Source organism: Homalodisca vitripennis, chromosome 4 (assembly GCF_021130785.1).
Source record: "Homalodisca vitripennis isolate AUS2020 chromosome 4, UT_GWSS_2.1, whole genome shotgun sequence".
NCBI lineage: Eukaryota > Metazoa > Arthropoda > Insecta > Hemiptera > Cicadellidae > Homalodisca > Homalodisca vitripennis.
Genome location: NC_060210.1, coordinates 165,507,241 through 165,533,134, shown reverse-complemented (window position 1 = coordinate 165,533,134; position 25,894 = coordinate 165,507,241). Strand labels below are relative to the sequence as shown.

Below are 25,894 nucleotides of genomic sequence, written 5' to 3'. Positions count from 1 at the left end.
AGGACTCATAATGGTGCTATGGTACGCATTAAAACATCTCCACTAGTTAAAGAACAGATTTATTCAATCAATAAGTATTTCTGATACCATCTCCATTTGAACATTTTTTAATCAAAATATGTACCAATTTTATATTTAAAACATTTTTCAATTTTTAATGTCCTATTAAAGTTGTACATTATTTTTTATGTTTTATTTAATTATCTATTTTAGTTTCATTAAATATATTTTTGATACATTTTCAGAGAAATATGAGTAAGAAATGTAAGCAACTGTTAAGTTTTATTAGAGTAATGTATTGGCTTTTTTACTGTTAATGTTGATTTCGAACAATAATAGACCTAAACAAACAAAAACTTTAATGTTGGTTAAAAAAATTCAACATGTAAAGTAAACCCAATTTAATTATCATAGTGTGACAAATGTTATATGACTTATGACCCTTGGAAAACAAGGATGAAGTTTATAAACTAGAGTTATTTGTACAATAACAATAATAATAACAATGATTTGTTAGGGTTCTCCAGTCTTAATCACTTTGATGAGGGCACTGATGTTATTGCTGGCCATAGCTGCCCTACAATGTGTTATCACATCAGACTTGCGTTTCCCAACTGTAACAAACACACACCATTAAATTTTATACTAAACTCTAACACATTTAGACTAGGTAAAGTAAAATATCAGATTTATAGAGTTTAGTAAATAAACTATAAACAAGAATCTATGTAAAGTATTTTCCTTACAGGTGTTAGGCCTATTATGGGAAGATAAGAGTTATAAAAATTGTCCAGATTAATAAAACGATAAAACATATAGGTCTGATTTGAAACTACATTTAATGCATTCAATTACTTTTGTATTTTATGCAAGGCCTTTCAAAATTAAGGATTTCATTTAACTTTGTTATTTTTACTCTATATTTGTTTTACAAAAGTACAATGCTATAAAATAACCTATCCTTGTATTGCTTTAAAAATCAGTTCTGTAGAAAAGCCTCATTCATTATTGGTATACATTATTAGTACCAGTGGCTTGTGCTGTATTTTTATGAGTTACTTTCCTTATCCTTTGATCAATTTTGTTTTATATAGTAAATTGTTATTCATCAATTAATTTTTATTAGGTACTTGACATAAAGAACTGTTGATTGTACAAAGGAGAAAACTTATGTAAACTAAGTGAGACAGTACATAAGTCTATGAGTTTTTGCTAATTTCTTGCCTTTATAACATGGTTATTTTTTTGTATCATTAACTGTTTTACATAATGCTCTATACCTCTGAGCCTGGCTGCCTGCTGTATAATAACATTGATACTACGTAGAGCCTCCAGTAGTAGCTCATGGTTGGCTACTCTCACAGCGTACGTGTTGACCAACTCTTCATTGATCTGCTGCAGTTCGTTGTAGCACTCTCGCATATCCTTCCTGGAATAAAGTTTACACACATCTATCAAAGCATCCTATACAAAAATGGTGCAATGGTATAATACAGGTACCATAAAGTAGTAGTGTATTCATAAATTAAATATTTAATTCACTGAGCTTTGATCAACAATCCTTAAATTACTGAATTCTACCTTAGAATCCCTTTAGAAATGCTCTCAGGAATTTAATGATGTTAAGTTAGTTTGACATTGACTGCCCACGTGGCACACAGACATGTCATGGTATCACTGTGGCCCAGTGCCCCACCCTCACTATTTAGTACAGGGAAGGTGATTGTTCCATTTTATGGAAAATTAATAAGTTTTGTTGAAAACTAATTGGTTGTAAAATTACATAGTGATATTGCCAAGTAAATATACCCAAATGGTTAAATAAGGAACTTTTACTATACCTAACATTACCATCACCACTAACTATGAAGGAGTTGTAACACAAATTAAGAATTGGACCAGTACAAAGCAAATGCTATTTTACGCTTCATACAGAAGGCCTCTTTAATATATGAAGTTGTATCTAATTATAAAATTTATATTTACCAATGCAAAACACAACATATTATTTTGCTGTATTTAAAAAGACTCAAGCAAATTGAGATCTTAGAAATAATTGAGCTTGCCATATTTTAGTGATATAACATCATGATAAATACTGTATTTTTATCATGTAAATTCATTACAAAGTTGAGATAAAATAAAATCTCAAATCAATATATTTTCTTACATTTGCTGTAAAAGACGAAGGTCTTCTGCTTGAACAATCAAGCTACGAATAATGTTGGACGAGTCCGCAACATTGGCAGCCATTTTAGTAGCATTCTGCTGTAAATCTGCTACCTGACCGAGGCAATCGGAGATCTTTGAAAATACTGCTGGGAACTCTGCAACTGTCTGAAATAAACATTTTATATATTGTTTTATGTTACAAGCAATGTTTCAGACAATGTCAACCACAAGATGGAGATCAACCGTAAAACAAGTTAACTGTGATAGCACAGTACAATTTTAAAATAGACCAAAAATGGACATATATATATCTTTTTATCTCAATTATAATACAAAATAAGATATGAAACACTGAATGCTGTAACGATTTTTCTGTGCACGAGCTGGAATAACTGTATGTTTTAATAAATAAACGTATATTACTTTATAAACTTTTCTACATAACAAAGTTAGACTAAGTGATGTCTACACTTAGTCTACAACTACTAGTTTCCTTTTCATTAGATATAGATTACATTCTAAGGCTACATGTAGCAAACACTCTCTCCCTGTACATGCAACTTATTAATACCAACCAGAAGCAAGTTTTACACCTTTATTCAAAATCGTAATTATCCGAAACAGAGGAATAGTGGTAGTTTAATGAATAAAAAAGAATTAGTGTGTGAGTTCTAATGCTATTCTCCTCTTTCTCTTTCCTTTCCATAATTTCTTTCTCCTCCTAATTCATTTTCTCTACTTGGTTCAGTACATTTTGCTGGTGAAGTAAATAAACAAACAACAAATTATATTGATCTAATTGTACTAAACAAATGGTAATCCTGGCTCTAAATTCTCATGTTGGGTTCTAGACATTAACAAACTCATCAGTCAAGGCAGTACAAAGGTTCTCTGATAATTTACATTAACAACCCTGCAATGACATATTTATGTCCAAGCAATGTCCAAGTACCACAGTTAAAAATCACATCTAACTCATAATTAGCTGAATAACAGCACTATACTACAAGTTTAAGCCTGTTATATCAAGTCAAATAGTTATTGTATCACCATCACACAACCAGATAGTCATCACTCTGAGCTAAATAGTCAGTCTGTATATGGTTAGCTGATGCTGATTTAAAATTTATTTATGTATATGATAGTGGGTTTTGAGTGTGTGTCATCTAAGAACATCCATATTTCTGGCTTTTTATACCCTCCCATTTCAACCTGCACCAAAACTAGTGCGGCTGACAATCAATTTCTTTCTCAGAAGAAATTCCTCTATCGATTTATAAGAAAACCTGAACATGTGTTTATAAAATGCAAATTGACTCTCGGCTCCAGAATTAATAGAATTAAAACTTTTAATTGTATGTAATGATAGTGACCTTTAGATTGTCCAAGTTGAGATAGGCAGCAAGTGATTGTACAATGTCTGCTGCCAGCCCCATGTTAGGAGTTGCCACTTGTAAAGTGCCACTCTTATAGTTCAGCTGTAGTAAGGTGTCATCGCGCAAACAACTGAGACAGGTACTCCACTCACTGTCTCTGTCACTACTCCATACCTCTTGGGTAAGTAGAAAGTTCTGATTCAACCACATTTCTACCTGCACATACAACACAGCTGTAGTAAGGTGTCATCACGCAGACAACTGAGACAGGTACTCCACTCACTGTCTCTGTCACTACTCCATACCTCTTGGGTAAGAAGAAAGTTCTGATTCAACCACATTTCTACCTGCACATACAACACAGCTGTAGTAAGGTGTCATCACGCAGACAACTGAGACAGGTACTCCACTCACTGTCTCTGTCACTACTCCATACCTCTTGGGTAAGTAGAAAGTTCTGATTCAACCACATTTCTACCTGCACATACAACACAGCTGTAGTAAGGTGTCATCACGCAGACAACTGAGACAGGTACTCCACTCACTGTCTCTGTCACTACTCCATACCTCTTGGGTAAGTAGAAAGTTCTGATTCAACCACATTTCTACCTGCACATACAACACAGCTGTAGTAAGGTGTCATCACGCAGACAACTGAGACAGGTACTCCACTCACTGTCTCTGTCACTACTCCATACCTCTTGGGTAAGTAGAAAGTTCTGATTCAACCACATTTCTACCTGCACATACAACACAGCTGTAGTAAGGTGTCATCATGCAGACAACTGAGACAGGTACTCCACTCACTGTCTCTGTCACTACTCCATACCTCTTGGGTAAGTAGAAAGTTTTGATTCAACCACATTTCTACCTGCACATACAACACAGCTGTAGTAAGGTGTCATCACGCAGACAACTGAGACAGGTACTCCACTCACTGTCTCTGTCACTACTCCATACCTCTTGGGTAAGTAGAAAGTTTTGATTCAACCACATTTCTACCTGCACATACAACACAGCTGTAGTAAGGTGTCATCACGCAGACAACTGAGACAGGTACTCCACACACTGTCTCTGTCACTACTCCATACCTCTTGGGTAAGTAGAAAGTTCTGATTCAACCACATTTCTACCTGCACATACAACACAGCTGTAGTAAGGTGTCATCACGCAGACAACTGAGACAGGTACTCCACTCACTGTCTCTGTCACTACTCCATACCTCTTGGGTAAGTAGAAAGTTCTGATTCAACCACATTTCTACCTGCACATACAACACAGCTGTAGCCATAGCAAAATACAATTATGATACAAAACCAAATCAAACTCATAACAGAATTCAATAATACAAAAATACTTGAAAACTTGCAAAGTATTATCAAAAGATGAAGAAGCCATATTCTTCACTGATTGTTCACATTGGTTGTTTAGTTGTATATATTAAGCCAATTTAAATACAGTTCCGCCTCCAACACTCACCTTTATAAATGGATGTTAATTACAGGTTCCCCAGTTTTTGTTACTAAAGATATTCGCTTTAAAAGTGAGGCTGTAACGTATAAAGATTTTAATCACGTTAGCAGTGTTTTTACATGATGTACACTGAAATACATGACAGTCAAGATACAAGCCATGTTAACTTACGAGGTATGAAAACGGTCCAGTAGTCCTCCCCTTTCCCTTCCTTTTCTCCACAAATTGTACAAAATGTATGATCACAGTACAAGAGATGATTCCAGTTGATTCTATTCTCTTAAATAAACTTGTAGCATATAACAGTCTGTGTAACACAATAATTAACTCTAGTTGTTTGAAATAAATTACGGTACCTACTTATTGAATGTTACTGCATAATACTTGAACATATGGGTTTAATTTCCTGTTAAAAATGTAATAATTTAATTCACTTTTTAAAATGATAATTAAAAATAATTTATTTACTAAAACTTGCTAAAACATGTATTACAATACTCCAAAAATACAGGTTTCTCATTGTGATTTAATTTTATATCTGAATTAGGGGTGTTTGTAATGTTAGTGATTTTCTTCACATTTGGATGCTAAATGTTTGGTCTGTCGTGATTAAAGTGCTAGTAAGTAACTAAAATTACTGTTGATTTGAAAGATATATGAAGAATCATTTCTGATTCATCCATACAGCATTTAAACAGTGTGCCTCATATTAATCACCAACTATTTAACTACATAATGTTTACTATTTTCAATTTAATTTATTCCAAATTTAACCCTCTAAGAGCCAATGTATTTTTTAAACCATAATATTCTGCTGTAATTTTAATGAAAAGATTACAACTTACTCTTTGGATTCTTTCATTAAGTTTAAAGCTGACAAAGCTGGAGGGATTGGTTGGAGGTGTGCCCTTGAATAGTGTATACATGGAGAAGCAAGGCAGTTGTCGAGTTAACTCAAATACGTGAAATTGTTCACTGGACCATGAGGAACCTACAAAAACCTGAAAAAAAAAACATAGAATTAAGTTGTGTTTATAATTATAAATGGTGACAATGTTTAATTCAATTAGGGATTTGACATAAGTTTGATCAAATAGAACCCCTCATATCCGACATTGACATGATCAACTTTCCAGAATAGCTGACCTAGAGTTCAACCATCTACAGTGGTGTAGTGGGGCCGGAGCGGTCCGGAGCGGCGCTCCGGCACAGCTTTAAGAAGCGGAGCGTCGCTCTGGCATAGCATCTAGAGTTCCTGTAAAAAGTGGTAGGCGGGTGACGAGTCGCTGGATAATAAAAAGGCCAGAACAAACCCGCATCACTTATATGTCCGTTGAGTGGTATCAAGGTAATTGTCTATTGTAAGCGCTGTGCAATAGACAACTCTTGTAACTCGCAACTAGTGCCTTCATAAAAATCAGGATGGTCTCTCACTCTCCCTCTCCCCCTCCCATGACAGGTGTGCCACACCACCCCGCCCGTCCATCTCATACTAACTGCAGGAAGTTTATACTTACACAGACAGGTCGAGACTTGTTATTCGCGTTCCCGGTCTCTATGTTGTTGTGAGTGCTTGTATTAAGCTGTTATAGTCGAAAGTCTTAGTCGTAGTGGTTGAGTTCAAACAGCGTACCGTATATACTGTTAGTTTTGTTTGAGTTGAGTCCTCTATAATACATTTGTGAAAGCCTATTACTAATTTTTTAATTATTAGTTTGTGAATTTTGTGATGGAATCAAAATCTAAACAAAAATATATAAAGTCATTTTTAGTGCCCCTAATAATATATGACTGACTCAAATCCAGTTCCTGGAACATCAAATCCAAAAGCTATAATTAAAATAAGTAACCTCGCTGAGCCTGAGCCTAATGAAAAGAAAGTTCGAGCAGATGACCCCCCTCCCCACACAGAACAAAGTGGCCTGAAATTTGGACAGAAGATATGTGGGAGAGAGAGAAGGCAGCTTTTCCTTGATAGACTCAAAGGAAGGTAAATTAGGTTGTAAAATGTGTTTTGAAATCAGTAATTTGGGAGCCTACAAAAAAGAACATGTTTCGCTTTCTTATGAGTGGCGTTCAGACAAAGTTTGTTTTTATGGCTCAAATAGAACAAATCAACTCAAATCTTTGAGGAAAAAGATTATTGAACATAAACAGTCGAAAGCTCACAAAATTGCTCAAACAATTATTGAAAAATCAACCAAACGTTCGATGCCACAAGTAATTGATCAAATGAATCAATCTCAGCTCGATTCAACTAAGGCTGTGTTTAGATCGGCATATTTTATTGCTCAAAACGACCGTCCTGTCTGTACAGCGACCATTTCGGATTGCTTGAGCTACAAAAACTAAATGGGTTAGTTGTCGGCGTAGGCCTTCATTCAAGGTATAGCGTGGTCGAAATAATAGATCATATTTCAAAGGAAATGAAAATGCGCATTTTGAAACAAGTAAAGGAAATTTCTGGAAAACTGTCAATAATCAATGATGAATCCACAACCATTAGTTCTAAATCCGTCCTCATTGTATATTTAAAATGTGAATTTAGCAAGGATAAACCACCAAGTACTTTATTTTTGGACTTAGTCGAGCTTTCTGATCAAAAAGCTGAGACAGTTTTAAACAGTGTTCACCAGTGCCTTAAAGGATATGGTTTTAATGGCGAGTATTTAAAAAAAAACTTGGTTTCCTTTACAAGCGACGGGGCGAATGCCATGTTGGGAAAGCACTCAGGTGTAGCAAGGAGATTTTTATCTGTTTACCCTAATATTATCATATGGCAATGTATAAATCACAGACTGGAACTGTCTATTGGAGATGCCATAAGTGAAGTAGCCGGGGTTAACCATTTCCAGTAATTCATGGATAAACTTTATTCATTGTACAGCACATCTCCAAAGAATAAGCGAGAGTTAAAAGAATGTGCACAGGAGCTCGATATTCAAATGAATAAAGTCGGCAGAATTTTAAGCACGAGGTGGGTAGCAAGCAGTTTTCATACTGTTTCAGCCGTGTGGTTTGGTTATCAAGCCTTAGCCAGCCACTTCTCTAAAGCAATGGATGATCCTGAGAGAACATCCAGTGATAGATGCAAATATAATGGTTTATTGAAGAAGCTGACTTCCCATAAGTTTTTGTTAAACTTAGCATTTATGTATGACATTCTTGCTGAATTGGCTTTGTTGTCTGAAAGTCTGGAAAACAGAAGCACGTCCCTTGTATTTGCAGACAAACTGATTCATAGATCAATCAGATATCTGGAATCTTTGAAAAGAAAACAATGGACAAGAGTTCTGGAGGCACAAGTCGCCATGAGGGAAGGCTGTTTTGCTTCTGTAAAGTTAAATGAAAACCCTAAAATCGTATCGTTTAATGGTGAGCAGTTGATTTCTAGTGTAATCAGCAACTTGAAAAAGAGAATGTTTACCGCTAGCTTAGGCGAAGAAATTGTCAAGAACGAGGAGTTTGTAGAGCAACTAAAAGTTTTGGAACCCGAATACTGGCCTACTAATATTCAACCTGGGTTTGGCCAAACTCAAGTGGAGCAGCTATGCAAACGCTTCAAGTTGAACATCAACAGAGCTGTGACTGCTTACAGGGATTACTTGGACAACAGCAGGCGGGTACCTGATGGACTGCAAGAGCTTATAAACTGCACTAAAATAATACCCCGTAGTTCCGTTGACTGTGAAAGAGGGTTCAGCAGTATGAATAACATACTCACACCATTAAGGAACTCATTGACAGTAAGTCATGTCTCAGCCCTACCGTTTTTAAAACTCCAAGGTCCCCTGCTCCGCAGATGGAAGCCTGACCCCTGTCATGACATGGCTAAGAAGACATTGTTCAGCAGCCGACACCCAAACAAGAATAGCAGAACCTCCAAAGAAATGAAATGGGAATGGAAAAGGAGAGGAATTTTGGGACATACTTTAGAGGTTATCGCACAATATTCATGTTCGTGTTACCGTTGAAAATATGTAAAAATATTACTTTTACAATATTTAATAGTTTTTACAATGCATTTTTACGGTATTCTTTTTCAGGCTACAATAATGTATTAGCACGACAGCACAGTAATTTTTCAAAGTATGTCTAAAATCATAGCTTATCTGTTTGTCATTACAAATTGTGTTAGCCTAGTTTACGAAATAAAATGTCCTTTATTAATAATCAAAAAGATTTGTATTGCTATACCCAGCAACTCGCCGCTCCCATGGTGTAAGTATAATATATTTATATTACAGTTTTCACCATGAAATAACTACTGTTATAATGTATATTTAATAATGAACCAGAATATATAACATTTATTACAATCGCTCTAGTTTAAGTGGGTAAAACGACAGTTTAAGTGGAAGTCTGCAAATGTAACGCCGCCGTCGGAACGCCAAGCTAACGACACTTGTCCGACCTGTGTGAGGGGGGCGGGGGGAATCTGCGCGGTAGCACACCTATTATACTTACACCATGGTCGCTCCAGCACAGCTAAATTCGGCACTACACCACTGACCATCTGCATGATTCTGATATTAGGCAATAACGTCAAGCATATCCAGACTTTTCGGTCTTTCATCAATTAGTTACTGTATATAGTATGGTATATACTTTTATTCTCAGTTAAAAATTATTCCACTAATACAGTATAAACTGTTACATTACTTTATGGGTTGAATTTTGAGTTTAGCTCTAGCTCACCTTCCTTTTATTGCAGCGTCTGGAATCTGACACTGTCTCAGACTTGACTCCTGGAATCTGGAGTAAATATTCATCTGAAGAGATCCAAAGAAAGTTGATGATGAACCTCAAAATAAAACATTTTCACCATTTTGACATCAGAGACACCTATAAATAGGTGAAGTGGTAGCCATATTGTCTCATCAGGTACACAATAGAGTGCACTACGATGTGATATACACAATCTCTAAGTACGGTGGAGCAACCGAGTTTTCTATACATAATGGAGCTACGGTAGGAAGGGTTGATTCAATTGAATTTTGAGTTTAGCTCCAGTTCACCTTCCTTTTATTGCAGCATATGGTATCTGACACTATCTCAGACTTGACTCCTGGAATCTGGAGTCATGTTCGTCTGAAGAGATCCAAAGAAAGTCAATGACGACGAAGCTCAAAAGAAACATATACCTATAATGTAGTACTTTTTAATACAGTTTCTAATAATAGTTTTCTTTAGAAAAACAAAGCAAATTATAACTGTCTATAATCATAAATACCAATTTAAACCTGAATGAAAAACTCTGCAAAATGATTAAAACAGAGATGGTAATTTGAAGAAGTATCCAGGGAAAGGCTTGGCAGTATGGAAACATGTAATCAAATTGCCTGGTGCAAAAGGGTTAACACCTTTACTGCTGGTCTTTACTGAATGAGGACTGAATACTCTCAATGTGCTTCTGCGCTGTAAGGTGTCTGCCATAGTCAATTTATATGTATATATTTCACAGCACGTATAAAATATAAATTGTTTAATCCATGGAATTAGACTTATGTAAAATAAAAATCATGGTAGAGTATAGACCTTTTTAATTACTTTTTTAAGAGTTATCTCATCTTGGTTGGTAAAACTGGAGTCTTCTCTACCAGTCACTATAACATAATATGGTTCTTGAAAAATAATTCTGACATTTTCTTCAGAGCATTAAAGCTTACCTCAGAACCTCAGACTGTAGTCATGAATCAAATCTGGGACTTACAAGATTATTTGAGACATATTAAAAATGAGCTTCTTTCTCCACTCAGTGACTATTAGGTTACCAACATTTTACCTCCTCCCTATGTCTCCTTTTGCAAAAAAAACCATAAAGTGACAATAATATCCATAATTCCCTATGATTTCTTATAAGACTAAAAATTCATAAACAAACATAAACAAAATACAAGATTTAAATTGTATTGTTTTTTAATTGTATGTTGAAGAAAACTTATCATCTGGGGGAAAAGGACCAAAATTATAATTGGTTTATATATAAATCTGTAACAACTTGTTCACTTACTCTGATGTGGATATCAAGGGATGTGTCCTTAGGAGGAACCAAAGGAACCCTTAAAGTAGATGTGACTTGGTCACTGCGAGGGTGTATAACCAAAGTCTCGCCCTCAAAAATCCCCTCAGCAAACACAGTCACAGTGCGTATCACAGTCTGGTTGTTGGTGGATAGGAGCACCTCTATGTGGCCTCCCTGCAATTTCAGTATTCAAATTAAAATTTCACAGTATTTTTCTAAAACCTGTGACAGCTCTTTAGATAAAAATTGACTGCTTTATAAAATATAAAATTGCTCTAGTAAATATGTACATAATTTAAATACACTCATTTAATTTCAGTTAAAATATGTGGGAATAATAGGACTATACTCCACTCATATAAAAAATTATTACTTCTATAATTAATATAGAATGAAAACCCTACAAACAAATGAATTAATATAGTTAATTATAGTTTTTGTATATTATTTATTGTTAAGAATCATGTACAAATATTAATTTTCTCAACTTCTTTTATTAACATTTAACTAATATAAAATCTTAAATATAGGAATTATTGTTTATTATGAAAACGGTTTATAGATCATTGGGGAGTTTATTTAAATAATTATATTAAATGCACTTGTTTTATTGTTTCAGAAAACATTATCTAACAAAAAAAAAAAAACCATTATCTCGATAACAAAATAAAATAAAATAAAAACAGATGGTAAAGACTAAAGATAGGCAATTAGTAAAAAAGTTAATAATGACTAAATCCTTCTTTGTCTGTTAAGATTGCTGGAGTACTGTTTGACAAAGAGTTTTTCTATTTGTTGTTATTTAATAACACAAACCCCCTCCAATTTTCATAACAACATGCACTTGCATACTACTAATCTCTTAAGGTGTACAGAAGAAAATTAATATTAATTAATAATAGTCCACGTTGATTATCTACATTTTTGGCCAACTAAATTTACTTACAGGATTATCTTTTGTTCCGAGTACTGACAGAGATCTCGGTGAGCAACTGAGTGTTCGTCTGAAATAGAGTCATAACATTAAGTTATGTAAATATTTAAATTTCAAACTAACTATGATTAACAGGGACTTTTGTCTCAACACCCCATATCTACAGTCTGCAGAAATCCAGTAGCATAAGATTCAAAGGCACTAAAGATGTCTCTCAAGACTGCTAGGCCAAAGTGTCAAAGATTGGATAGGTAGAGAGAGAGCCTTTAGGCATAATTTAATTCTTATAACAAGAAGCCTAGAGATCTGTTAAGTAAAATTTCTTATTTTAAGAGGTAAAAGAGTAAAAAAATCTTATTTTTTAAACTTTTAATGACGTGTACCATTTTAAATATTATAGTGTACACCACACATAACATTTTTTACATTGTGTGTGTGTGTGTGTGTGTGTGTAATGGTTACTAATTGTTTACATATTTGTAAGAAAATGTCCTTGCTTTTAACAATATGCTGTCAAGTAACAATACGCAAAAGTGATAACTCACAATTCATTTTATGTTAAAGCCCTTTTAAAAAACTGTCCTGTTTTTTTATTTTAATGAAACAAACTTTTAATTGCAATTTTAACAAATATAGTTATTTCATTATTATTAAAAAATTGTATCAACCATGAGATGTACTAAGTAAACTGGATAACTGGGAGTCAGAGGCCTAACTGCCAAATGTTCAAAACCTACCTACAAGGAAGGAACCAAATAGTTTGAAATAACTAGAAACTGCAGATAGTGTAAAGAAGAAAATCAAGTCAATAACCATTGCCCATACAGAGAGGGAGTCCCACAGCGATCAGTCCTGGGACCTGTTCTCTACATCATCTTTGTCAATGACCTCCTAGACTACCTAAATAAATCTCTGCTCAACACTAATGTATGCGGATGATACAGTGCTTTTACTGAAAAACAGAACACCTGCACACATTGAGGTTGGGTCATACATTGCTGTCAATATGGCACAACAATACTGTGAGAGAAATGACCTAATATTAAATGAAAAAAGAGCCAGCAGCTAATCATTAGAAGAGCAAAAGAAGAGGTATGTGTGCTACCAGACCTAGAACAAATTGGAAAAGTTAAGTACCTTGGGGTCACAATTGACAAACAAATTAACATGGACTGACCATATAAAAAAACCCTATGCAGCAAACTTAGCTCTGCCCTACATGTAACTGAGAAGACTCACTAACGTCTGAAATCAAGACATGGTGAAGACTGCTTATTATGCCATTTTTTCGAGTCGCACATCAGGGTATGGGCTTGTGGTTTGGGGAGGAAAACCTCCAAGGCAAACCTCCAGAGAGTCCTAGTGCTCCAGAAAAGAGCTGTTCGCATCCTCACTGGACTGGGACCCAGAGACTCCTGCCGAGAGGCCTTCAAGGAACAGAAAAATCCTCACTGTAATAGACCTATATTGTACTGGAAACAATACTCTTTGCTGTGTGGCAAAACCCAAACAAGAGGTAATGAAAACTCACAATCACAACACAAGAACAGCACATAACTTTACCTTGGCCAATACATCGACTGGCAAAATGTTTGAAAAGCAACCCACATATGTAGGCTCTAATTTCCTGGAACATCCTACCTGAAGAAATGAAGAGAGGAAAGACGCTGAAAATGATCTCACGCTGGCTCCTCGTCCGTCCCTACTACACAGTGGAAGAATTCAAAAACTGGAGGAGGGACCCTCAATCGTGGACTGACTAAAAATCATGCCAGAAACTAAATATCACAAAAACAACACTTACACCATTATAACACAATACACTACTTTTTACTTTTTACCTGTTCTCAAGGATATGACTAATAAATGATTTCTAATTCTGAAAAAAAGTATTCACATACATTAAAACGTTTAGAATCCAAGTATATTTGTGTGGCAGCCTGGGAGCGTAATGCTTGTGCATGGACAGCCAAGTACTCAGTTTTTAACCTCAATTTTTCTCCAATGTCCTGCCAATACTGGCAAAAATAATGATTTTTTCTAACAATTAGTGAATAAAATTGGATTTTACTGAACTTATATGTAATCTTTTTAACCTGTTAGTCAGCTAATGTTCAATACAACTAAACTAAGATACTTGCATTAAATGTCATAAACATATAGGTAATTGCAAATTGATTCTAAACAAAGAAATTTAGTGTTGTCCTTGCCATTGAAAATTCTCATACTCATAATTCATCGCAAGAAACTAATGTTTTAGAGAAAAAAAAATAAGTTTTTGTTGTGCTGCAATAGGAAGCTCTACTGAATATTATGGCGAGCTAAGAAAATTGGGAGTGAGAGAGCAGAACAGTGAGGAGAAAAAGGTCCACAAAATTAGAAGCCATACTGATGGCCAAACCAGTTTTAAAAAAAATATATTTTCCCACTGTTTAAATTTTGTTAGAGCATTATTGTTATGGTTTTGGTGGAAATATATTCAGCTGATAGTAGATCACAGGCTCATCTGTGACAACCAATAAGTGATGAAATACTCTTCCTCCCAAACTTCTCAAAAAATATTTTGCTGCTTGAGCACTATCTAACAACAAACGATAGAAACAGTATATTATAGAAAACTATTGAACACGCAACTTTTGAGTAAACTATGACATTGACTAAAGATGCTTGATATTTCAGATTTAATCATCAAAATGAGTTCATTAAAAAAAATTCAAATGAATTATAACTCAACAAAATATAAAATTTATCACGATAGCACTATTTAAAATTGCCACCCATAACTAACTTTACTACAAAATATTTTGATCACACAATATGAATTTAGGTTTATTCTCTCGTAAAGTCAAAGGTGCATAGTTAATACTGTGCCAACAGTTGTAACTCTCCCAATACTCCAAAGGCAATATTTCACCTATCTGCACAGTGAGATTTATCATATTCAAGTAAACCAAACATGAAAGTATATCTGAATGAAAACTTATTAAAAGCAGTTTCAGAAATGAACGTCTTTCTTTTTGTCAGTATTAACACAAGTGTAGGTTAAAGGTGATTCTGTTTTGAGTGAGAAAGCAACATGATAACACTGCTCAGATATGATTGGGCTTTTTCAAAATTATAATTGAAACCTGGCATAAGCTCAATAACCAACAATCTTTCTGAGTACAATCTTTTGTTAATTAATGTTTTGTAAGCCTAAAACACTTTCTTGTCAGGTTTATTAACAATTGATTTACAAAAATGTCTTTCTTAGTTGTAGGCCTTAACTATATTAAATTATATAAAATAATACAACATTATGTAGAAGAGGTTCAACATTATGAGATATGATCTGCCATGTTGACTTTAAAATAAATTAGTAGTTTACTACTTACAGGTATTCCACTCGGTTCACCTTCTGAAGTGTAGTTTTTAAGTTCTAGAAGTAAAGTCTGTTTCTTAGAAAACAGATCTCTCACTGCATCTGATTGGACAGAGCCTTCTTTGCTTAAGCTTGACTGGTCGTAGCCACGAACTACAACACAACAGTATTTCCTTTAAATCACTCTTCATATTGAATGTTTTCTTTAACACAATGATATTGTACAGAGTTGCATAATTGCAGTAGCTGTGTATACAGAGTTTCACACAATGCATAACCAATCATTCATAAATTTGTTTTAGAGCACCAAAATAAGAAAGAAATAAAATTAAACAAATGTGTGAAAATGCTTTGTGTCCCGCCTGTTTGTCTTACTATTTATAACAGATATTTAATTTTATAACGGTTAATGATAAGTATAACTTGAGTATTCTTGATTAAAATTCTTAAAAATACTATACAATATTACATTAAACCTGTTATTCAAATTCAGTAGTAAGATTACTCAGAAAAAAGGTTAATTCATAATTCAGTCAATATTAGGCTGATATAAGCTGTGGACAACGAGTAGTACAACCTGTTGTCCAACCAGTCAATAGTAATGTTGCATGGATTGAATTAAATTGGGGCTATTAACCATGGAAAAACAGCTGCACAAATATAAATAGTTACACAATTTGAGGACGATGGAGTGCGGACCCTGCAACACTGGCTGATTCAGAACATCTCGAAACATCACCTCCCCAGTCATAACATGCCATCAACTACTACTGTGCATGTAAACACAGAGTGCAGTTACATAGTTGAGTACCTTCTCCGCCTTGAGAGCAAGCTAGTATCTGGGTGCGGCCCGACTGAGTGTAATAACCAGTTAGTATCCCTGCCACTGGCTGATTCAGAACATCTCGAAACATCACCTCCCCAGTCATAACATGCCATCAACTACTACTGTGCATGTAAACACAGAGTGCAGTTACATAGTTGAGTACCTTCTCCGCCTTGAGAGCAAGCTAGTATCTGGGTGCGGCCCGACTGAGTGTAATCACCAGTTAGTATCCCTGCCACTGGCTGATTCAGAACATCTCGAAACATCACCTCCCCAGTCATAACATGCCATCAACTACTACTGTGCATGTAAACACAGAGTGCAGTTACATAGTTGAGTACCTTCTCCGCCTTGAGAGCAAGCTAGTATCTGGGTGCGGCCCGACTGAGTGTAATAACCAGTTAGTATCCCTGCCACTGGCTGATTCAGAACATCTCGAAACATCACCTCCCCAGTCATAACATGCCATCAACTACTACTGTGCATGTAAACACAGAGTGCAGTTACACAGTTGAGTACCTTCTCCGCCTTGAGAGCAAGCCAGTATCTGGGTGCGGCCCGACTGAGTGTAATAACCAGTTAGTATCCCTGCCACTGGCTGATTCAGAACATCTCGAAACATCACCTCCCCAGTCATAACATGCCATCAACTACTACTGTGCATGTAAACACAGAGTGCAGTTACATAGTTGAGTACCTTCTCCGCCTTGAGAGCAAGCCAGTATCTGGGTGCGGCCCGACTGAGTGTAATCACCAGTTAGTATCCCTGCCACTGGCTGATTCAGAACATCTCGAAACATCACCTCCCCAGTCATAACATGCCATCAACTACTACTGTGCATGTAAACACAGAGTGCAGTTACATAGTTGAGTACCTTCTCCGCCTTGAGAGCAAGCCAGTATCTGGGTGCGGCCCGACTGAGTGTAATCACCAGTTAGTATCCCTGCCACTGGCTGATTCAGAACATCTCGAAACATCACCTCCCCAGTCATAACATGCCATCAACTACTACTGTGCATGTAAACACAGAGTGCAGTTACATAGTTGAGTACCTTCTCCGCCTTGAGAGCAAGCCAGTATCTGGGTGCGGCCCGACTGAGTGTAATCGCCAGTTAGTATCCCTGCCACTGGCTGATTCAGAACATCTCGAAACATCACCTCCCCAGTCATAACATGCCATCAACTACTACTGTGCATGTAAACACAGAGTGCAGTTACATAGTTGAGTACCTTCTCCGCCTTGAGAGCAAGCTAGTATCTGGGTGCGGCCCGACTGAGTGTAATCGCCAGTTAGTATCCCTGCCACTGGCTGATTCAGAACATCTCGAAACATCACCTCCCCAGTCATAACATGCCATCAACTACTACTGTGCATGTAAACACAGAGTGCAGTTACATAGTTGAGTACCTTCTCCGCCTTGAGAGCAAGCTAGTATCTGGGTGCGGCCCGACTGAGTGTAATCACCAGTTAGTATCCCTGCCACTGGCTGATTCAGAACATCTCGAAACACCACTTCCCCAGTCCGACTGTTGCGGGCATCCACCTTGCCGCTGGACCAACCCGTGATCAACTCCTCCACTCCATCCCCATCCAAATCATAGCATGCCAGGTTCTCTGCACCATTCTTCGACTGATTCCGTCCAAATTAAGTTATTTCTAGAGCATTGTAATCTCAATTCACTTAGTGGCATAAAAACCAATTCCTTTCTTTACACAATTGGGGTTAATTAAGGCTTTCAAATAAAAAAAATGAAATATAGAAAATAGTTTTTACTAAAGTTTTTTATGAACTTGTTCTCATATCAAAACAGAACAATAGATTTCTTAAAAATGACACTGTTGTAAATCCGGTTAATAAATATAAAACATTAATTTGTATATTCTCTAACAAGGAAAAGAGGTAATCTTAAAATGAATTACTCTAGTCAAAAAAGTGACTTTTAGTGAGTGCCTAAAATTAATGAATGTCAAAATATGATTGCATGCCTCTTTAATTAGAAATAACTTAAAGACAAGAATTAAAATCTGGAAAATGAACATTCTTTTTCTTGTTAACTTTACAAACAAAGCAATAAACACATATAGAAATACTTAATGAGTGTGATTCTACCACAGCATAAAAAACAAATAATAAAATACAATACATGTTGGATTGTTCATATCCATTTAAATAAAAAAAGAGCAAACAATGTAACCACATTTCAATATGGTAGAGGATACTATAAAACTTGAAAGCCACATAACCATAATCTGTAATAAAATAAGTTCCATTAGCAAGTCTTAAAGCAAACAATGAGGATATGTCAGTGAATAAACCATTTACTTACTTTGACTCTCCAAGCACGCTGTAATTTATCATAGACACCGACTGTTCCATTAGCCAAGGCATAGCCAAATTTATGGTTTTGGAATCCTATAAGAGCTGTGATAGCTTCTGTTTCAGTCATTTCTGCAATAATTGCATCTTCCTTAAAGATACGAAGTTCATAGTCATCTGACCCAACAACGAGCTAAAGAACACAGTAGATGCAATTTAATTAATGTTAAAAATGTTACAATTTATTAAGTGACTTAAATTATACGTTTATAATCAAGCCATGTATAACTCATAAAACTAAATTTAATTTGATTTGAAAATCAAAATAAATTCTATTGAAGAAGGACAGGACTGAGATATAGGAATTACTCCAGCAACACAGTGTTTAAGTACATTAAAACCTTTTCATGAGCTCCATGATATCCAAATCTTTGTATATCGAGATAGATATTCCTGACTATTCAGCGTTAAATTCCAGCAGCATATTATAGTAATGGGAAAAAAACACAAATATTAAATTTTAATATAATAATGCATCCTCTCATTTTACTAAGAAGCAGTCAGCCATCTCAGCAAATAAGGTTTCATCTCAGTCACTCACTACAATCATCCTTCATCCATACTCACCATCCAATACGGAACATGTAAACAGGTATATGTATACCTATTGTATTGATTCAACCCTTCCTGCCATAGCTACGTTATGTGTAGGTATATATTGATAACAATAACCCATTAGGACATATGTCCTGGCCTTGGATAGCAACTAACTGAGCTTATTACAACAATACTGTTTACTTCATATCCCATTGTCTTTTCCATTAATTAAATGTTTGAAGACACTCACATTAGTCAGTGAAGAAATGGAACAGGTACAAAGAGATTAGGATCTCAATTACATCTCTTTTATTATGCATTTTTATTTTACTACTACATCCATAACTTTGATGTAGGTAGCATATAATCTTCTTACTTAAACATTTATGATAACTTCACTAAAAACATTTCAAATATTTTCAAGTATATGTTGTGTTTGTATTTAAAATTGTCTTGTTTTTTTAAATAAATTAATCTTACAAATAATTAATAATTTGTGAGTATGAAAAATCTATTTTAATTTGTTATCTAAAAACATTTTTAATGCTAATACTAGATAAATAAATAAAAAAATACTAAGCGCATTTTGTGTTTTTATTGTTGAATAGATAAAATACAATTTCAACCTAGACAGCATTACTAATTTTAATTATGTTTGATGCAGCATTCGTTTGATATCTGTAGCATGTGATTTGTTACATAAATTTGACATAATTTAATTATTGGTTACTCTCACAGTAACAGTCAACTCCCAATAATATTATCATACCTCATTCTGCCCATCATGGTCAAAGTCTACCAAGGCAAGAGATCTGACGTTATCACCAGTGACTGTCCAGAATGGGTCATTACCGTGCCAATCAAAGCCCTGGATAGAACAGTTCCCTCCAACTATTGCCAAGGGTGTCTCCAGGGAACCTAAATGTCCTACTGTGATTGCATTCACTCCATCTGCAACCTAAAACAGGAAAAAGATCAATGTTTAGAACAACTGACAATTATGTGGTGGTCAATATGGGTTGTTCACTACATTGCCTGTCATATGTTATCAAAATTATAGATTACACCAATTATTGATGAACTACTACTACATAATACACATGAAACAAAATGTAGTAGATGAAGAGTTTTTAAAAAGTTGTTGCTCATAGTAAATCAATTTGCAGGTTGCTTGTTTTCTAGACAGATATCTATTACTTTACATAATTATATTATTTCACACATCCTAATTTTGATTTTAATGATGGATGTTTTCTTTACGGTACAGTTCTTATAATTCTAAATTATAATACTTTGATAAACTCAATGGTATTTATTGTGTTTAAGGTGGTACAGTAAATTTTTATTTGGAAATAATTTTTTTGATAAATTATAGCTTTTTAAGATAACTTTACAAACAAATGTCGAAATCCAAAATTGATTGCACCACATAAGCATTGATCCTGACACGGGTCCTATTAAAACTGACTTTCTTTTACAAGCATTTAACTGGTTAAAATGGTCCCAATTAAAAACATTTTTTACTTTTAATAAACAATACATTTGGATGACAGTTCCCAAAAATTATTTTCTTTTCTATTAGTTCATTTATGGTACCTGGATAACTTACTTCTTTGAAGAATATATCGCTGTTATTTTCAACATGATATGCTAGAATATTGCTAGATGTTCCAATCAAAAGCACATCTTTATCATCTTCTTCATTTAATCTTCCAGCACAAATAGCATTTATACCTTGATTTACATTTAATAAAGACACTTGGTTTCCTTTTTTGTATGGGTTGTGAATTATAACCTGTAAATCAAAGTAATAGCAGTGTGTCAAAATTATCATGTAATAAAATCAAGAAATTCTTTTTAGAATGTTTATAAATACTTTATACTTATTATTTACAAATCAACCTCCATCTACTTACAGGTGATTTAAGAGACTCAAATTCTTGTAACAGTCAGCCCTTTAAGTGGTAAGTGAAATTCAAGTCTCAGTATGTAATTGTGGATGAAAATCAAAAACACGAGAGGTTGGATTTAGTTCCTGAACAAGTAGGTTATATATTATAAAGGCAACAGACATGATTTGAGTATGATGTAACACGACCATATGGTCTTGTAAAACACAAGTTTTCAAAAATATGAGTCCTTTACTTAAACTTCAACATAACACACCATAATATAGCATACTCCTTTAAAAAATAAATGTTCTAAACAACCATAAAGTTAAATGGCTTAGTAATAAAATTAATATTTATTTTAAGATATTAGTTAAGTAAGTGGATAAGTCGTATAAAATAAGCAACATTACACTATGTACAGCTATGGAGTATAAGGTTAGGACTAAAAATGAATAACTGGTATGAAAAAATTAATGAATCTGACATGATACAAAGGGAATCCTATAGTATATTTAACTATTTCAGATAAATATCTGATCATAAAATAATAAATATTACTCTGCAAAAGGACAAACATAATATACCACCCAAATTAAAAAAAGTGTTATAAATGCTACTGACCCAATCTATGAAAATAAAAAAGCTGTATAAATCAGCGAACTGCAAACAATTTGAAATAAATCAAATTATTTTGAAACCAATATACAGCAAAATAAAAAAAAACTTCTAATGAAATTTAGACCTAAGAAGACTTCAATAGTGATCATTGGATTGTACATAGAGCTCATCAGATTCTGTCATAGTGAATTGACTAAATCCTTTATGGAGTTGGTGAACTTGTCCATTTGTAGCTGCATTTTCCCAGATGCCTACAAGCTGGCCAAGGTAAAACCTAATTTTAAAAAGAATGGTGATGTGTGATTGTCTGCATCTATCGCACATTAAAAATGTTTGATGGGGTGAACTGGATGTGACCAGCTCACTCTGTACTTGGATGAAAATAACTCGTGCTGGTGAGAGGCGTATGGCTTCTGCAGATCCAAATCAACAAAACTGCAATTAACTGATGCTTTTAATAGCCGGTTATTGATGCAGTCGAGGCTGGGAAGACGTTTTGATCGTGTTAACACGGATATTTTGATCAAGAAAGGTTTGGCACCAGTAGCTCAGCTATTGCTTGGTTTACCTTATATTTGGCTAATTAAGTAGGTATCATATATTTGAGATTCATATACTTTATATTAAAATTATATGAATAGATAAATAGAACCTTTTTTAGATATGAAGTTTAGGCCACTCCAAAGGATAAATGTGGTAAAAGACATGGGACTCACATGAACAATGGTAGATGCTTTTTGTGAGTGTTTTTGAGCTTTAAGTGGTATAAGAGATATAAGTGACAAGATGCCTCTAAATAGTTCTTCAATTTAACCAGCTGTCACGCCAGTCCAGCCATCATCCAAAATCACACCCAGAAGCTGTACAACTCAACTCACCAATGCTTAGACTAGAAGTAATTATGTGCATCTGAATATGTCTAGAACTATCAAGGGTGTGTTAAACAAAATCTAAATGTTAATCTAAATAAGATGCAGAATTAATATTATGTTCAACAAATATACAGTGTATTAATATAATAATACATGTGCAGTAATAACACATTGGGTTTGTATAAAATCATTTTTATAGCACTTTGTATAAGACTTACTTAAAAACAAAATGTCTCAACTATAAAGTTTTTTTTCTGAGCAAAACTCTTTATTAAGGTTTTTCACTACCAAAGGAAATTTGTACTACCAAAATCCAATTCTTATAAATCAGGTAGTTGGCGTACTTTGATTGACAAGAATTCTTTCAGTGAGCATATTTGTAATATTTTATGATAATTTTGTTGATTTAAATAACATTTATTTTACTAAAAAACTGGTTTATAAGAAAGGCAGTTAAAGAAAAAATTTTAGTTTCTAAATAATATTACCTTTCTTGTATGTTATATGATGTGTATGGATCTATACAATGGTCTATCTATATAATGGTGCACTTCAGCTCGTCTCAACAGATGTATCAAAACACCTCACTATTATCACTATTGATAATATTAACTATGTAAAACTATATAATACATATGGTAGTGTATGTTATGGTTATATTTGAACCATACAAAGACGTTTTCAACATTTCTATTCAAGCGATCAAACAAAAAAAGATTACCTATGATACCTACAAAACAGTCAGATTATCATAAGATGGTTCTAACAATACTAATGATATAAAATAGGCTATTATCATTAAATTAAATTCTTTAATTGAAAACATAATAAAATAATTTATTAGATTCATAATCACATTTTCATATTAAAATAGAATATATTTATCATAGACCTATTAATATTATTATAATTTGTGTAGTAAATGTAGACATGATTATAGAACATTTAAATTTTTCACATATGATACTTTTTTATTTTCTTTTTACTATTAATTTCCGCTCTAGCCTCAGAATTGCTTTGTATACAATACAGTTATCAGTATTGAAATACAGTATACAGTTATCACCAATTTCAGTATTGAAATGATTGTGTGTGAGCCAATAGGTTACTTTATGTAGTTTATACATTTCTAATTTTATACATTTTAAATACTGTCAAGTAGTATTTACAGATTAGTTGTTACTTATCTCATACCCAACCTTCATTTCATATAGGTTAGGAGCATGCTATAACCCTATGTATGGTAAAATTAAAAAGGTTTTGTAGACTATAAAAACATTTTGTAACAAAAAGTTTTGAACATTTTGAAACTGTTTTGTTATGGATTTAATTTTGATGGGCAATACTTAGAAAATTTGTAGATTTCTAAAATCTATGTTTGTGTCATGTATTATATTATATGTAGATATATAAAAATATTATTAGTATATATTTAGTATGGAATTTAGGCTGTCTACATAACAGGGTCAGTATTAACCTTAGGCTAGTAGACAGCATATTGAATGTTGTCTTCAGGTGCTTAGTGTTCTGGGTATAGGCTATATGAGTTAGGATGAATTGAAACCTTGAAAATAATAGAATGATTGTATTTTTTTATTCAGTAGCTTTTTTACTGATATAAAATCTGTCCCATTGAATCTATTGTCTATAAGTTTATGTTTGTTACATATTGTGATACTTACCTTATCACCAGTGGTAGCTGCAGTTAAACAAGACTCTGAGCCATTATATTTTCCTATTGTCACTCTTCCAGGTAATATGTGGTGTTTTAAATGTAAAGTAAATACAGGTACTGCCATGAATTTCCAACTTTTCAATTGATATTTTATGACTAATTTAAGTAAGTCAAATATATTGCTGAATATGAAAACAATCTTACATTATAATTATTGTACATTTCACCTTATGACAAATATAAAATGACTTATGTAACTATAGCAAACATTTAATTAGTGCTTCCACTTATTTAAGAGTCCTTATACACTTTATGACTTACTGACTTCAGAACCTCTATATCAAACAAGTGTTTCAGATTCAATAGTTTGGTTCTGGGCGCTTCGGTTACCATAGCAACCTACCAATACCGGTCAATTGAACAGCTGCTACTCTGTCAGGTATCCGACGGCTACATTGCATAGAGTAAAATAAAGAATAATAAAATGCGAATTCAATGTTAAAAGTTATTCTAAAGATGCGATTTTAACACACTATCGCGTTATATAACGCAGCTCATCGGAAACTGGGGCCTTAATTTCCGTTACCTTACACGTGGCGCCAACTTCAAATTATTAATACTATATTTATATTACTAAACTAATATCCATCTGTCGACTTTAGTTTATAAACATATTAAATTATTTTAGGTTGCGATACACCATAAACGTACATTAATTACCCAACCTTAGCGAGGTAAAACTTAACCCCTCCATGACCTTATCTTAGTATCCCCATATCCACCATTTCGCTTCCCACCACTTCCATTTTATTATTCCTCCATAATAAAAGTTCTAATAAAAATAAGTTCATTTTGATTCAGTCTGATAAAACTTCGTGCTGTCTATGTAAAAACTAAATTTCGTGTATAATTTCAAGTATGTAGTTCAAAACGCTCTCGATACATCCTCCGGAAAGTTAGGCTTAACTAACACTAATAAAGCCTTCTATATTTCGACAGCCAGAAAAGAAACATTTCTAGCCCCCGTCCCCACCCCACGTAATAAGCTTCTCTGGATTTTGGCCAATTAGTGATAGACTTCTTCAGCAGAGGTCCTAAATTGGGGTTTAGCTCTAAAGAAATGCCCAGGTTTAACATAACCAAGTTACACCTACCAATCAGGTCATGAATAGTGCCAAATTCAAATTGATGTCTAGTTTTATCTATAGAGAATTCTATGGTTTAGTTAAAACGAGTTTATAAAAATAGGAAATTGTGTTCTAATTGAATAAGTAAATGTAATGAAGCGACGTAGTTTGGTCTCACGATTATCGGACGGAAGTAACTAATAGAAACTTATTACAGTACAACCCCGATAAGTCGGCTCCCATTAACCCGGAAGTCCGGCTAACCCGGACCGATTTTCAATTAAAAAATAAAAAATCAGACAAACATTGCAATAATAAAAACGTAATATTTTTGAGTGGTATAGTATCCGTGAATCGATGTTGCATCAGTATTTGATGGGACTGTACGACATTGAGTGTGTGACTCATGGCATACGGCGGCCGAGTGGCGGTCATTGTCCCGGATTCTCGGAAACAATAACAGACGCGTATTTCCCCAAATCCTGACCCTTTCCACTTACTGACGAGGAAGTGATCGCGTCGTTTTTACCTGATGCTAATGAATCAGACGCTGAGGAGGCAGACGGGGACATTGAAGATCCAGTGATGAGTCATGGAGATGCAGTGACCAAACTAAACGAACTAATG

General features: G+C 34.3%; 1 protein-coding gene across 1 annotated transcript; it reads right to left on the bottom strand.

Moving 5' to 3' along the window:
* Nucleotides 1-386: 386 nt before the first annotated feature.
* LOC124360538 (Bardet-Biedl syndrome 2 protein-like) lies at nucleotides 387-24,505 on the bottom strand. Its single transcript, XM_046814249.1, is given in 15 exon segments — nucleotides 387-614; nucleotides 1,281-1,429; nucleotides 2,171-2,337; nucleotides 3,546-3,703; nucleotides 4,734-4,812; nucleotides 5,867-6,022; nucleotides 11,035-11,220; nucleotides 11,993-12,010; nucleotides 12,012-12,050; nucleotides 15,355-15,494; nucleotides 17,577-17,799; nucleotides 18,497-18,679; nucleotides 19,853-20,041; nucleotides 20,693-20,878; nucleotides 24,148-24,505. Coding segments are annotated over 15 exon segments (2,091 nt in total). The 5' UTR covers nucleotides 24,265-24,505; the 3' UTR covers nucleotides 387-513.
* Nucleotides 24,506-25,894: the final 1,389 nt, after the last annotated feature.